Below are 14,110 nucleotides of genomic sequence, written 5' to 3' on the forward strand. Positions count from 1 at the left end.
CAGGCGATCTGCTGTCCTCAGTCTCAGCCAGGGATCCACATAAGCAAAGGGAGCAGCATTTCAGAAGGTTTACAAAGTTTCACAAAGAGATCTCTGCGTTTAGTATTTAACTGTGCAGGAAAATAGCATTAAACAGCTTCCTGGATGTGCAAGGAAGAAACAAACTTGGGTTTATATCACTCCTTTCACATCCTCAGGACGTCCCAAAGTGCTTCACAGCCTATTAATTACTTTTGAAGTGTAGTCACTGTTGTTATGGAGGCAAACACGGCAGCCAATTTGCGCACAGCAAGCTCCCACAAAGAAGCAATGTGATGAATGACCAGTTAATCTGTTTTTGGTGGTGTTGGTCGAAGGAGAAATGTTGGCCAGGACACTGGAAGAACGTTCTGCTCTTCTTCGAATCGTGCCATAGGATCTTTCACATCTACTTGAACAGGCAGAAGAGGCCCAAACTACAACCTTTTATCTGAATGCTGCATTGTCGGCACCTCCGACAATGCAGCATTCCCTCAGTGCTGCACTGGAGTCAGCTCAGCTGGTTAAACTCTGGCAGTCCCCCCGTGCATACTTGGGGGGGGTCTCTGAGCTTGGGCTCTGCCAACCTGCACCAAGCTCTCTGGGCTTGAGAAAGTAGTTATGTCCCGACGGGGAGAGAGTGTACACTGCGGATTGGGCATAGAGACTCGACCGAGGTGGGTTTCTCGGTAGCTTGGTGCGGAGACTTAAACATGCAGACAGATTTCTGCACACTGGACACCGAGCTGACTGAGGTGGGTGCTAATAGTGGGGTATGTTCGTTCCCCCAAAGCAGATGGCAATGTTGCTCTGTGCAAAATTGCACAATGGTGCTTCCTGGTGGGTAAAAACAGCACGATACCCGCAAAAGAATATTTAAATAGTATGGACACATTGCGTGACATACACAGGACCGTTAATGTGTGGAAAAATGTGCAAACATTCCCTCAAAAGTACATTTTCACTCTTTGTTGTACGGAATTTCTTTACATCTGAATGCTCACAATCACAAGGACATGAGGCTCAGTTGGTAGCACTCTCGCCTCAGAGTCCGAGGTTGGAGGTTAATGCCCCACTCCAGGACCTGAGCACATAATCCAGACTACCCTGTAAAGAGCCGCTGTCCTTTGGCTGAGACATTAAATGGAGGCCCCATTTGCCTGTTGAGGTGGATGTAAAGCATCCCATGGGACGATTCGAAAAAGAGGGGCGAGTTTCCCAACGTCCTGGGCAAGATGCCTGCCTCAATCAACGCTCCCCAAAAACAGGTCATTCATTTCATTTGTTGTTTGTGAGATGTTTCTGTGTGTAATCGGTTGCTACCTTCACCGACAAAACAACAGTGAAGGCAGCGCGACTGCAATTCATTGACTGTGAGGTGCTTTGTAAGTCCCGAGGATTTGATCAGGAGCTGTGTAAATGTGAGCTCTTCCCTTCTTTTCATGTCGAGGTCACTTACCGCTCTGAAGTCAGGGTGCTTGTCCACACTAATAAAACAATATCTCGCCTCTTTAAAGCACAGTGCTAACAAAGTGACCTGCAGTGTAAGGCCTGTGTTTGAAGACAAGTCCTCGAGGAACACACATTCCCGCTTTTACATCACAGAAAGAAATAAGGACGATTGTCCCTCGTTTGATAGCCAGACGTCATCGTCAGTTACAAAGAATTATCTTTACTTTACTACTCTTCTGGTTTTTTTTTTTCTCTTCCATCTTTCTGTTTGGTGGTTGACAAAACGTCAATGATACTCGAGCCTGAGACTGCCGTGTTGGGCGGGTGTTGTAGGGATATTGCCGAGATTGCACCTGTTCAATGTCCAACCCACCGATTCAGTATCTGCCCCATTCCTGAAGTGACAGTTGACTCACTCGCACCGTGGGACTCAGTAATTCCAAACCCAACAACACTCTGTGTGTCAAAATATAATATCGAAAGGGACATTAAAATCAATCAGAATTACTCGTAATGGGTTTCTAAAAGGGGTTTTTGACGCCATTTTTAAAATGTACTGTAACTGAACCACCCTCTTTAAACTGGGCTTGGATGTTGAGTCTCACTCTTTAAAAGGAGCCCTCTGCTAACACTTCTTTAAGTGGGAATAAAATGCCTTCTTACTGCAAGGGGTGAATGAGATGAGAACTTTACGCTTGCTGCCCTCTTTTTTTTATATACCAATCCAAAATGAGGCAAGCCAGCTGGCCGATCGCTCAATAATTGATTTCGAATTTCAATCAACCCTTGAAAGTAAAAGTGGCAGAGCAGTCACACCTCGATATCCCTGCTTCTTGCCACTTCAGTGAAGTTCTCGTGTTGCTCCAAGGTCTTGTCCACCTTGTCATCGCTCATGCAGTAGCAACGCAGTCGGCCATCCCTCCCATCATGCATCTTGGCAAACACAACGAACTTGGCCATGTACGGTACGGCCATCAACTCATTGTAGAGCTGGGTGGCAAAGTTTACTGCTTCTGCTGTCCGTGGGCAGTCAGCCAACCAAAACCTGCAGGAGAAAGGAGGCCGAGTTATCACCAAGCCGGACGATGCAATCCTGACCGAATGTGGAGAGATGGGACACTGGACCAGGATTAACGCTCAATCACGATTTCCGTTACAAGTGCTGATAAAGCGGAGGTGAAGAACACTCAATTAGTAAACCTTCCGACTCGTTCATTCAGAAACTCAGGCAAAAGCTAAGCAAGCGTCACTGAGCAGGCAACGTGGGAGTGGACTTACTGATCAACAGTTCAAATGAGCTGGTCAATGCAAGGTTGAGCAAGAAACGCTGTGCAGTTGAAGACGTTTGTGTTTGAATCAGGAGTTACACAGACAGGGGTCCTGTCTACACAATGGGGGTGAATGGGAAGGGCCTGGTCTGTTGCAATCCTATGCCGAGGGAGTTTATCTGCTTACCTTGCTGATACATTGGTCGTGAAGTTGGCACAGTCATTTGCGTGGATTAGTTTGGTGGTCCCTGTGATATCCTCCCACTGGGCAGTGCCAGTTCCTCCTGTCAGATAACCACAGCAATCCAAGGTTAAATCAGACAAAGGCCAATGAGATTCACACAACAATTGGTTCATACAAATTGTCACCACTGGGCGAGCCGTTGAATTATTTTAAAATGAGCTCCTTTGCCTTAGCAACATGCCACCACCTCAGGCTCTGCTTTTTGCGACCAGCGACTAGCAGAGTTCTGAGGGTTTGTCGTGGGCCTTTGACAGTTTAACAATATGGAGGGGTGTACACCAAGCATTCTTGTTCAACTTGTTGATGACACTAAGCGCTCTGGCCAGGTGACTGGTGTCAGGGCAGATTGGCAGCACTCGCAGGGAGTGGGACGAAATGGCACAGGTGGAAAAGGAAAAAGGCTTGGGTTGGATTGCTGGTCGGCAAAAAATATCAAGCTCATCCGTCAATAACAAGGCGACTGAAGAACTGGATGGATGTCCAGGAAATCTGAGCAGACCCTGAAAGGCTTTACTCTTATCCTGCATAACTCGGGACTGAAATCACAACAGAAATTAAACCACTGCTCAAAATGTAACTGTATAAAACTCTGACAGGACAGTCGAAAATATGCAAATGGTATGTAAGATATTGGAATGAAAAGGTTGGCTGAGGTAATCAGCCTTTTTTTGTCTTGCACTTTTGCCTTGCATTGTTGTGATAAGTTTCCAATCTCTCCTCTGAAGGGGAAATCCTGAGTGGTTACAAAACACTTCCCCCAAGGGGCAAGAAACAAAATTGGTGGATGAGCAGCCCCACATCCTAGTGACTGGTTACAGAGGAGTATCAGCATGTAGTTAGGAGCAAGCCCAGACCTCACTGGGTGGAGAATGGTGCATGTACCAGGAGAAAATGGAAGGAAAAGAATTTACAAACAGAACCGTCTGAGAATGGTCTCGGGCTGTTTGCTGTATAATCTTTTATCTTATAAAATCATGGAATGAGACACCACAGAAGGCCATTTGGCCCATTGTGTCTATGCCGGCTCTTTGAAAGAGCTATCCAATTAGTCCGATTCACCTGCTCCTTCCCCATAGCCCTGCAAATTTTTCCCTTTCAAGTATTTATCCAATTCCCTTTTGAAAGTTATTATTGAATCTGCTTCCACCGCCCTTTCAGGCAGCGCATTCCAGATTGTAACAACTCACCGTGTAAACAAAATTCTCATCTCACCCCTGTTTCTTTTGCCAATTATCTTATATCAGTGTCCATTGGTTACTGACCCTCCTGCCACTGGAAGCAGTTTCTCCCTATCTACTCGATCAAAACCCTTCATGATTTGGAACACCTTTTTCAAATCTTCTCTTAACCTTCTCGGCTTTAAGGAGAACAATCCCAGCTTCCCTCGTCTCTCCACATAACTGAAGTCCCTCATCCCTGGTACCATTCTAGTGAATCTCCTCTGCGCCCTCTCCATGGCCTTGACATCCTTTCTAAAGTGTGGTGCCCAGAATTGGACACAATACTCGGCGCGGACTCGATGCGCCGAATTGCCTCCTTCCGCGCTGTAACCTTTCTAAGGTTCTACTCCAGCCGGGACCTAAGCCGTGATTTCTTACGGTTTCGCACATTATCTTCTTCCCTGCACTTGCAGCTCCTCCTGAGTGAGATCGGGAACTCATGAGGAAGGATTGCAAGTGGGAACCCGCACTCTGACGCCCGCACTTGCTGGGCTAAGTGTAGGTCAGTGCAGACAATGGGTAGGAGAGGGTCATTTAATTCTCAGACCTATAACACTGCACAGCAGTCGGAGGCTGGTCGACTCCCCTTCGCTGGTGTCCCGCGCATTATTCCTCCAGGACGGCGGCAGTGGGATGCGAAGACCTATCGGGATGTGGAATTTCCTCCTTCTGGGCTCCACGGTAACAATGGGACTGAACGTTGCCTGGTTACCCACTAACTTTGTCACCAGTTCGTCGGGAACGGGCTGAGCCTGCGGGAAGGAACGAATGGTAAGAGAGCGTCCAAGCCAAAACATAAAGAAATGATTCAACAGTTCAACGGTCCTCGTCCCAAAATTCGAAACACTCGGGCACCTGTTCACTTCAGACAATGTTGGCAGAAGAAGAAACGTATTATTAGGGTTTAACAATCTCCATTAGATGTTCAAGGGCAGGAAACATTCGCCAATAGGCACTTGAAGCTCAACATTATTCTGCTGCCCCATTTATAATGAACAGGTTTGTGCCTCTGTTAAAACGGGGGACAGATCAATGTCAACTGAAGGAATTGAGCCAAGATTCCAGCCTCTGCTCATCTCGCTGTCCTTATGAGATTGTTTTTTTTTTGTTTTGGGCAGGATTGGAGCCAAATGTATCATCCTGATGACAAACACTTTGTGAAGGTGGTGTCTTGGAATTTCTCTCTCTCTCCCCACCGCCCCTCCCTCCTTCAACTGTTATCGGTAATTTTTTTAAAACTCTCTTTTTAGATTCCTGGCCCTTCACTCAGACTGGGTCCCACACAGGGCTGGACAATCATTGTCCACGTCCCCTGACTGAGCCTTTTCTGAGAGGCAATCTGGGAGGTACGGACTCTGGCACAGGAAGATTTCTCTTTTCCCACCGCTCCCTCTCCCTGAAAATGGGGAGATAACATTGGAATCGGAAGATAACATGAAAACTCAGCGAGAATTAGACAATGTGCGAGTTGATGGTGAGAATGCAACCTGAGGCAACTTTTGGAATCGGCTGCCGTGGAGGTTGCTGAGGAACCAGCGATATGGGATGCTTGTTTGCTAAAACAGTATAAAAGAGAGATACAAAGCAAAACTCATTGTGAACTTTAGCTGCCTTTGAGGAGAGGTACCGTGGATAGGCGATAGTTCACGATTCCCGGGGAGTTCTTTACACGTGAGTAGGACTGATGTGTACTACTCTGGAATGTGGTCTTCAGGTGAATGTTTTGAAACAATCATAAATGTGGTAAATTATTGGACATATTACTGTCTCTGGCTTTCACAAATCTGTTATTAAAAAGTATAAGGATTATCCAACCATCAGTTTTTGCACAGTTTCAATGTACCGATACCTCCAGTTATTTCTGAACACACTGTTCCTGCTGGCTGAGTGGGTAAAAGCACCAAGTGGTGTGGCACTGAGACACAAAGATCAGGAAGATCAGAATCTCAGTCCACCGTCTGTGCTGGGTTAGCAGGTTTGGAGCTCCATTGCTGACCCCAGCGACCCCATGCTTGGGAGGGGGAAGAGAGACTCAGCCTGAGTTCCGGCTCCTGATTCCTCTCCAGTAATGCCCTGCTGGAATGTGCAGGCGTGTGGATGTCAGGTGAGAACAGCTACAGCTCGGCTACGATTCTCCCCAAGATCAAACAGCTCCGCTGTGATTCTCCCCATGATCAAACAGCTCCGCTGTGATTCTCCCTGTGCACAAACATCGGCTGACATTCACGATCTAAGCTGATGTGCAGCAAGAGCCAAATACAGCTGAAAATACACAGCAGGTCAGTCAGCAATGTAAATTGTATAATTTATATCAATTAGTGTTCATTGTATTCAAGTGGTGGGTATCAATTGGGGACTCTCTTGTATCCTTTTTATAGGAGAGCTTATCTCGGGTGTGGTGTGTGTGTGTAAGGGGACTATCTGTGAATAAAGGCTTGGAAGCAACTGAAGACCAGGCTCCAGTATTCCCTCCTTCACCACATGACTGTCTAATTTTAACAAGCATCTGGAAAGAGGAAAGACAGGTTATTGAGGTGAACTTTCACCAGAACCAAATGGCCAATTGGGCAAGCGGAACTCTCCCTCAACGGAAGTCACTGAGGGTTGAGACAGCTGGAGTGGGGGACAATAATATTTCGTCAATAAAAGGAACCAGGGATGGTGTGCGACAGGACAGTGTTGCTCGGAAACATCCTCAATCTATTTTCAAAACTTCAGCTTCAAGAGAAAAACACCTTCTGCAGGCCTTTTATTCCCGCTGGTTTCCAAGTTGAGAGCAGGGGCGGGCTTGTGTTATTAATTATAGAGCGTGGGAAGGTTCTGTGATTGCGAATGGAATGGGCCAGTTGCTGACGTTACCTGAAGGCCCAGCCGGACTCTCTTGATCACTGCGGACGCAGGGAAGGAGGTCTGCACCTTTGGGACGTGCGTGCTGCTCAGGACGCCCCCCTCTGGCCCAATCCACTCGCTGTCTTGCCTGATACGAGAGACGACGGCAAAGTAAAGCGGGAAGTCCATGGAGACGATGCGGCAGATTCGCTTCCGCTCCAGCTCCTCCGGGCAGTCAAGGTCTGTGTGAACATCAACACCACGGTCAGCACAAAGCCGTGTCCGACACGGCATTTAGTAACGGCTCCCGTTACCGGGACTAATAATCCAAAGAGCGTGAGTTCAAATCCCACCGTGGCAGGTTGAGAATTTCGGAACATAGGAACAGGAGGAGGCCATTCAGCCCCTCGAGCCCGCTCCGCCATTTGATAAGATCATGGCTGATCTGTGATCTAACTCCATATACCCGCCCTTGGCACATATCCCTTAATACCTTTGGTTGCCAAAAAGCTATCTATCTCAGAATTTGAATTCAGTTCAATAAAAATCAGGAATTAAAAGACTAGTAATTGGCTAAAGTGACCCTGAACCTGTTGGATTGTCATAAAAAACCCAACTGGTTCACTGATGTCGTTTGGAGAGGGAAACCTGCCGTCCTTACCCGGACTGGGCCTATATGTGACTCCAGTCCCACACCAACGTGGTTGACTCTTAACTACCCTCTGAAGTGGCCTAGCGAGCCACTCAGTTGTAACTCACCGCTACCCCAGGGTAGCCAGGGACCGGCAATAAATGCTGGCCTTGCCAGCAACGTCCACACGCCGAGAATGGATTCATAAAACATTCTCAGCAGCGGCAGCAGCTCCCACAGAGCAAAGGGAGGGGCGATGGATGAAACAGAGTCAGCTGGTATCAGAATCGAACCAACATGCTCACCAGCACCATTAATTTACAGTTAAATCAAACCTGGATCCAATCATCATAGAATCATGGATTGATACAGCACAGAAGGAGGCCATTCGGCCCATCGTTCCTGTGCCGGCTCTTTGAAAAATGTATCCAATTAGTCCCACTCCCTTGCTCTTTCCCCATAGCCCTGTAAACCAATCTGGTTTTGAAGTTATGTTGGTTGCTCTCCTTGGTCATGTTATTTACCCACAATCCTTTGGTAGACTACCGTGCCCACCAAGGTGAGGGATAATCAGTGCTGGTAAACATGTTACCCAGCGGAGAAAGGGGGGGCGTTTGTCCGGCGGAGAAAGGGGTGCGTCTGTCCGGCGGAGAAAGGGGGGGCGTATGTCCGGCGGAGAAAGGGGGGAGCGTCTGTCCGGCGGAGAAAGGGGGGCGTCTGTCCGGTGGAGAAAGGGGGGCGTCTGTCCGGCGGAGAAAGGGTGGGGGGCGTTTGTCCGGCGGAGAAAGGGGGGCGTCTGTCCGGCGGGGAAAGGGGGGCGTCTGTCCGGCGGAGAAAGGGGGGGGGCCTTTGTCTGGCGGAGAAAGCGGGGGGCATTTATCCGGCGGAGAAAGGGGTGGCGTCTGTCTGGCGGAGAAAGTGGGGGGACGTCTGTCCGGCGGAGAAAGGGGGGGCGTTTGTCCGGCGAAGAAAGGGGGGGCGTCTGTCCGGCGGAGAAAGGGGGGCGTTTATCCAGTAGAGAAAGGGGACGTTTATCCAGTAGAGAAAGGGGGGCGTTTATCCAGTAGAGAAAGGGGGTGTTTATCCAGTCGAGAAAGGGGGGCGTTTATCCAGTAGAGAAAGGGGGCATTTATCCAGTAGAGAAAGGGGGCGTTTATCCAGTAGAGAAAGGGGGCGTTTATCCAGTAGAGAAAGGGGACGTTTATCCAGTAGAGAAAGGGGGCGTTTATCCAGTAGAGAAAGGGGACGTTTATCCAGTAGAGAAAGGGGGGCGTTTATCCAGTAGAGAAAGGGGGGCGTTTATCCAGTAGAGAAAGGGGGGCGTTTATCCAGTAGAGAAAGGGGGCGTTTATCCAGTAGAGAAAGGGAGGCGTTTATCCAGTAGAGAAAGGGGGGCGTTTATCCAGTAGAGAAAGGGGGGCGTTTATCCAGTAGAGAAAGGGGGGCGTTTATCCAGTAGAGAAAGGGGGCGTTTATCCAGTAGAGAAAGGGGGGCGTTTATCCAGTAGAGAAAGGGGGCGTTTATCCAGTAGAGAAAGGGGGTGTTTATCCAGTAGAGAAAGGGAGGCGTTTATCCAGTAGAGAAAGGGGGGCGTTTATCCAGTAGAGAAAGGGGGGCGTTTATCCAGTAGAGAAAGGGGGGCGTTTATCCAGTAGAGAAAGGGGGCGTTTATCCAGTAGAGAAAGGGGGTGTTTATCCAGTAGAGAAAGGGAGGCGTTTATCCAGTAGAGAAAGGGGGGCGTTTATCCAGTAGAGAAAGGGGGCGTTTATCCAGTAGAGAAAGGGGGCGTTTATCCAGTAGAGAAAGGGGGCGTTTATCCAGTAGAGAAAGGGGGGCGTTTATCCAGTAGAGAAAGGGGGCGTTTATCCAGTAGAGAAAGGGGGGCGTTTATCCAGTAGAGAAAGGGGGGCGTTTATCCAGTAGAGAAAGGGGGGTGTTTATCCAGTCTGAGGTGAATTTGAATCCTGGCACCACAAATAACCCTCGAAATTGGACCCTTGTAACCTGCTCTTACTCAAATGAATCTCGAAGCTGCCGGTACCATAAAGTGAAAAACAAACTAATGTAAGGCTATTGCAGTTTGACTGTGAATTGGTCAAAGCCAACTCGTGTTGAGATGTATTTGAACAGCATGTCACACCCCCTTCTAACCCCCCCGGTGCCACCCCCAAACACACACACACACCTTCATCCATTCCATTCAGGAGCTGATCCAACTGTTCCATTTCAGGTCGGTTGCGATGGTCCTTCCATGCTGATCCATTCTCACTCCGCAGGACTATGAGCTCCCGGTCAGTATGTTCCACTGAGGCAAAATGCGGAATTTCCACAATGACAGGCCTAAATAAAGAGAGAAAAAGAGAAAAGGGAGAAAGAGAGAGATTGGGAGAAAGAGAAAAGGATTCAATGGGCAGGAGAGACAAAGACCAAGAGAGAGAGAGAGTGAGGAAAGAAACAAGGCAGACAGAAAGAAAGGCAGAGACAAAGAGAAGCATTCAATTTTCAGATTTATTTCTGAATTGAAGGGCCAAAATTCTTTAATTGGGACTTTCACATAGAAGATTCTCACAAGTCTTTGAAGAGAAAGTTCCATAATGAACAGATGGATTCCCAGCAGAGTTCAAGGGCAATGTGTGGAGGGTAAAGCATCTGAACTCCACCACTGCCATTGATCTAGAACACTGGCCATGATCCAGAACAAAGTCCGCAATCTAGGACACTGCCCGTGATCTAGAACACTGCCTATGATCCAGAACAAAGTCCGCAATCTAGGACACGGCCCATGATCTCGAACACTGGCCATGATCTAGAACACTGGCCATGATCCAGAACAAAGTCTGCAATCCAGGACACGGCCCGTGATCTAGAACACTGCCCGTGATCCAGAACACTGCCCGTAATCCAGTACACTGGCCATGATCTAGAACATTGGCTGCGATCTTGGACACTACCCGTTATCAGCCCCAGTTTGGGTATTGTTATACGATGTCATGGAGGCTGAACATGGAGGAATTGTTGTTGACTTTTTAAGACACACAAACACCAAATATTTGGAAGGCGAATGCAATCACAGAACACTTTTCCAATTGTGAAAATTAATGGAGTTCGAATCAGAACTTTGTGTTACGAGATTCTCAACCCAGAATACACCTGAACTTATGTTTTAATTCTATTTTGATAAAGGATGTGTCAAGATTTCTATCTGAAGTGCAACTTGTGTTGCTTTGACCGGTAGCCTGGGACTTCAGGCCAGTTCTTCTCCTTATTTAGAATGAAGAAGTCTCCTTATTCCAGATCCCTCAGTCGCTGGACACAGTCTATAAGCAAGACTTTTGACACAGTCTGTAGATTCTTGTTCTGGATCATTTCTATGCTGAATTGGACAGACAACCAAATTGCTATTGCAATGTAATTTCGTTTTGTGCATGCGCTTGAAAGTTGGCTGGAAGATTGAAAGACTCGACCCCACCCTGCCCAGCTATCCTGCCCATTCTCGACTTGACAAAGCAGCCCCCACTTCCATTCACCATTCATTAAATGTTGCACACAGGTACGTACCCCAGGAACTGGGTACCAGCCGGTCCCAGCGCTATCACCCTGCTTCCCAGCCCTTCTCCTTCCACCAGCGGTGGGGGGCTGACCAACTTCTGAGACTTCACCAGCCGGCAGGTGATGCGTGTCGGAGCGTTGCACGTCCGTGGTGGGATGATGACTCGCAGCCCATTGTGTCGGCTTCCTCTCATCGAGCCTCCGCGCGCATCCACCATGAAACTCACCAGAAATCTGCCAAAGAGAGAGGATGTGACATGGGTCAGTATGGAGCAACTTCCATAGTTTGGGTGGAGTCCATGATACAGCAGGCTGTAACTGGCCTGTCTTTGGAGCAATCTTGATGGGACAAATGGACTAGCCATCCCATGATTTTTTGTGTTCTTCTGAGTGATCTACATTGGCCATTATGGTATCTTCCCAAACAATTAATGCCCTTTGTTGGTAACAGGTGGACCAATGCTCCAGGTATGAGTTGAATCAATGTTTCAAGTCCACACCAAACTCATTGAGGATTGAGCATATTTCTGTACTGACCACTTCAATCTCATGGGCGCTTCTGTTTTCAAGAAGGCCATTTGTAATTTTTATTCCAATCTGGAGCCAGGACCATTCCTGAGCTCTTCACTTCTTCCGATCTTCACTGTTGTGACTTTAAGGGGTGGATTTTTTGCTTTGCTCCTTTCCCGTTTTTATTTCAGGCAAGCTGTTATTCTTTTGCGCGGAGTTTTTCCAGCCCCCGGGGGTTGCTGTCGCAAGTGGCACAGCTCCTTTTGTCGCCCCCTCCAACCAAGGCAGGTGACACAGCAGTGGCACAAATACAGCTGGGAGCCCACCAAAAAGTTGAGCCCAGAAGATCCGCCATGGATCGATGGTGGTCGGAACATTCGGAACAGGACTTGGTCCTTCAGCCCCTCAGGCCTGCTCCGCCATTCGATGAGATCACGGCTGATCTGCACCTCAACTCCATTTACCCGCCTTTGCTCCATATCCTTTGACACCCTTCGCCAACAAAAATATGTTGATCTCAGTCCTGAAAGCTCCAACTGTCCCAGCATCCAAGTTGCAAACCCCCACTACCCTTTGTGTGAGAAAGCGTTTCCCAACTTTGCTCCTGAATGGCCTCGCTCTGATTTTAAGATTATGTCCCCTTGTTCTTGAAGGCACGGAGCTTGCCCCACCATTCCTGAACATCCCGATAATTCTCCCAGGGCAGTCCTGACTTTCACCTCATCATTCCAGGCCCTGACTGCAGTGGGATCAGCTCCAGTTGTTGCAGACCCAACAAGCACTGCATCAAAAACAGATCCCCAAATCCCACCTTGTTCACCCAGTGCTGCAATGTGTTGCAGCCACTAAGAAAGACCCCTCATTCGGGTCATTTCCTTCTCATTTTTGCATTGCTCTGTCTCCCCCCGCCCCTGCCCCCATACCAGTTTGGTTATGAATTTTACTTACTTTGCAGTGTAAATTAAAAACTTCATTTTGATTACAATTCTTCTCGCAAATGGAAGAGAGCTATTTTAAGCTGTGATGCTTCAACTGAAGATCACATTGATAATTTAAAGCTTTTGCAATCAATTTTTAAAGAAGCACAGATCCTGTCAGCAGACTCATTAAGAAAGTCATTAAAATGAAGCTAGGAGAGAATGAGATGCCCCAAACACAGGAGATTCGGAATATTTATTAGGATTTGCATTACAGCTCAGCAATTAAAAGCCTGCCTGCTGACTCTTCAACAGGTTGCCACCTCATTGAGTGTGTTAATATAGCTATAAGACATTAGTGCACACTGAATAAAAGCTGGCAGCTCACCCCATCCACAACTGTATGGCCTGTGTATGTCTCTGTATAGGTTCAGCACACACTGTGTCGTTCACCCCGATTGGGCACTATATTGTGTGTGGAGATTTTGTACCAAGTCTTGTGTAAAATCAGCACACACTCGGTGAAGGCGGGCAGTACTTCCCAATCGAGTCCTGTGGAGCTTGTCCTCCCATTTCTGCTTCTGTGCATGTTCAGCATACACCAGATAAAAGGGAACAACTCCACTCGTGTGTGATCCTGCACAACTCTTGGGTGTGTCTCCGTGCTAATTCCTGTCAGTGTATTCTAACACGGGGTAAAGGATGAACATGGTACCTTTCTCTCCTCTCTGCGAATGTATGGCTTGACTACGTCACAATGTCAACACTCGTAGATGTGCACTGTAGACTAGATAAGTCGTACGTCTGGGGCAACACAGAAATTAACAATTACTCCTCACAGCACCGATCTGTTTCTGACGGAGGGAGAGCAGTTACTGTCAACGGATACAGTGGCTAAGAGCCGCTTCTAGACTAATGGGAGGAGGCCATTCAGCCCCTCGAGCCTGTTCCACCATTCAATTCGATCATGGCTGATCTGTATCTTAACTCCATCGACCCATCTTGGTTCCATAACCCTTAATCCCCTTGCCTAACAAAAATCGATCAATCTCAGGTTTGAAATTTTCAATTGACCCCCAGCCTCAACAGCTTTTTGGGGGAGAGAGTTCCAGATTTCCACTCCCCTTTGTGTGAAGAAATGCTTCCTGACATCACCTCTGAACGGCCGAGCTCTAATTTTAAGGACTCTCCCACCAGAGGAAATAGTTTCTCTCTATCTACCCGATCAATTCCTTTAATCATTTTAAACTCCTCAATGAGACCACTCCTTAATCTTCTAATCTCGAGGGAATACAAGCCGAGTCTATGCAACCTGTCCTCATAATTTAACCCTTCCGGCCCAGTATCATTCTGACAAAAGGAGTGATATTCTGGGATGTTTCCACAGCTGGACTGGTGGTGGAAAAACGAATAAAACACTGACTGCTGTTACATAATAAAGATTTTTGAATTCGCATCAACACCTACCAT

At 47.7% G+C, this 14,110-nt stretch overlaps 1 protein-coding gene across 19 annotated transcripts in view; it reads right to left on the reverse strand.

Annotated features, from left to right (window-relative positions):
• The window catches only part of LOC137335801 (ankyrin-1-like), a 233,740-nt gene that overhangs the window by 45,427 nt on the left and 174,203 nt on the right, over positions 1 to 14,110 (reverse strand). For all 19 annotated transcript variants that reach the window (XM_068001226.1, XM_068001235.1, XM_068001234.1 and 16 more), the window contains 6 exons: positions 11,223 to 11,447; positions 9,850 to 10,004; positions 7,062 to 7,273; positions 4,750 to 4,954; positions 2,926 to 3,022; positions 2,287 to 2,515 (listed from right to left, as the gene is read on the reverse strand). In XM_068001226.1, coding sequence (XP_067857327.1) covers positions 2,287 to 2,515; positions 2,926 to 3,022; positions 4,750 to 4,954; positions 7,062 to 7,273; positions 9,850 to 10,004; positions 11,223 to 11,447 — 1,123 coding nt within the window. The remainder of the gene's footprint in view (positions 1 to 2,286; positions 2,516 to 2,925; positions 3,023 to 4,749; positions 4,955 to 7,061; positions 7,274 to 9,849; positions 10,005 to 11,222; positions 11,448 to 14,110) is intronic.

This window comes from Heptranchias perlo, chromosome 20, assembly GCF_035084215.1.
Source record: "Heptranchias perlo isolate sHepPer1 chromosome 20, sHepPer1.hap1, whole genome shotgun sequence".
NCBI classification, from domain to species: Eukaryota; Metazoa; Chordata; class Chondrichthyes; order Hexanchiformes; family Hexanchidae; genus Heptranchias; species Heptranchias perlo.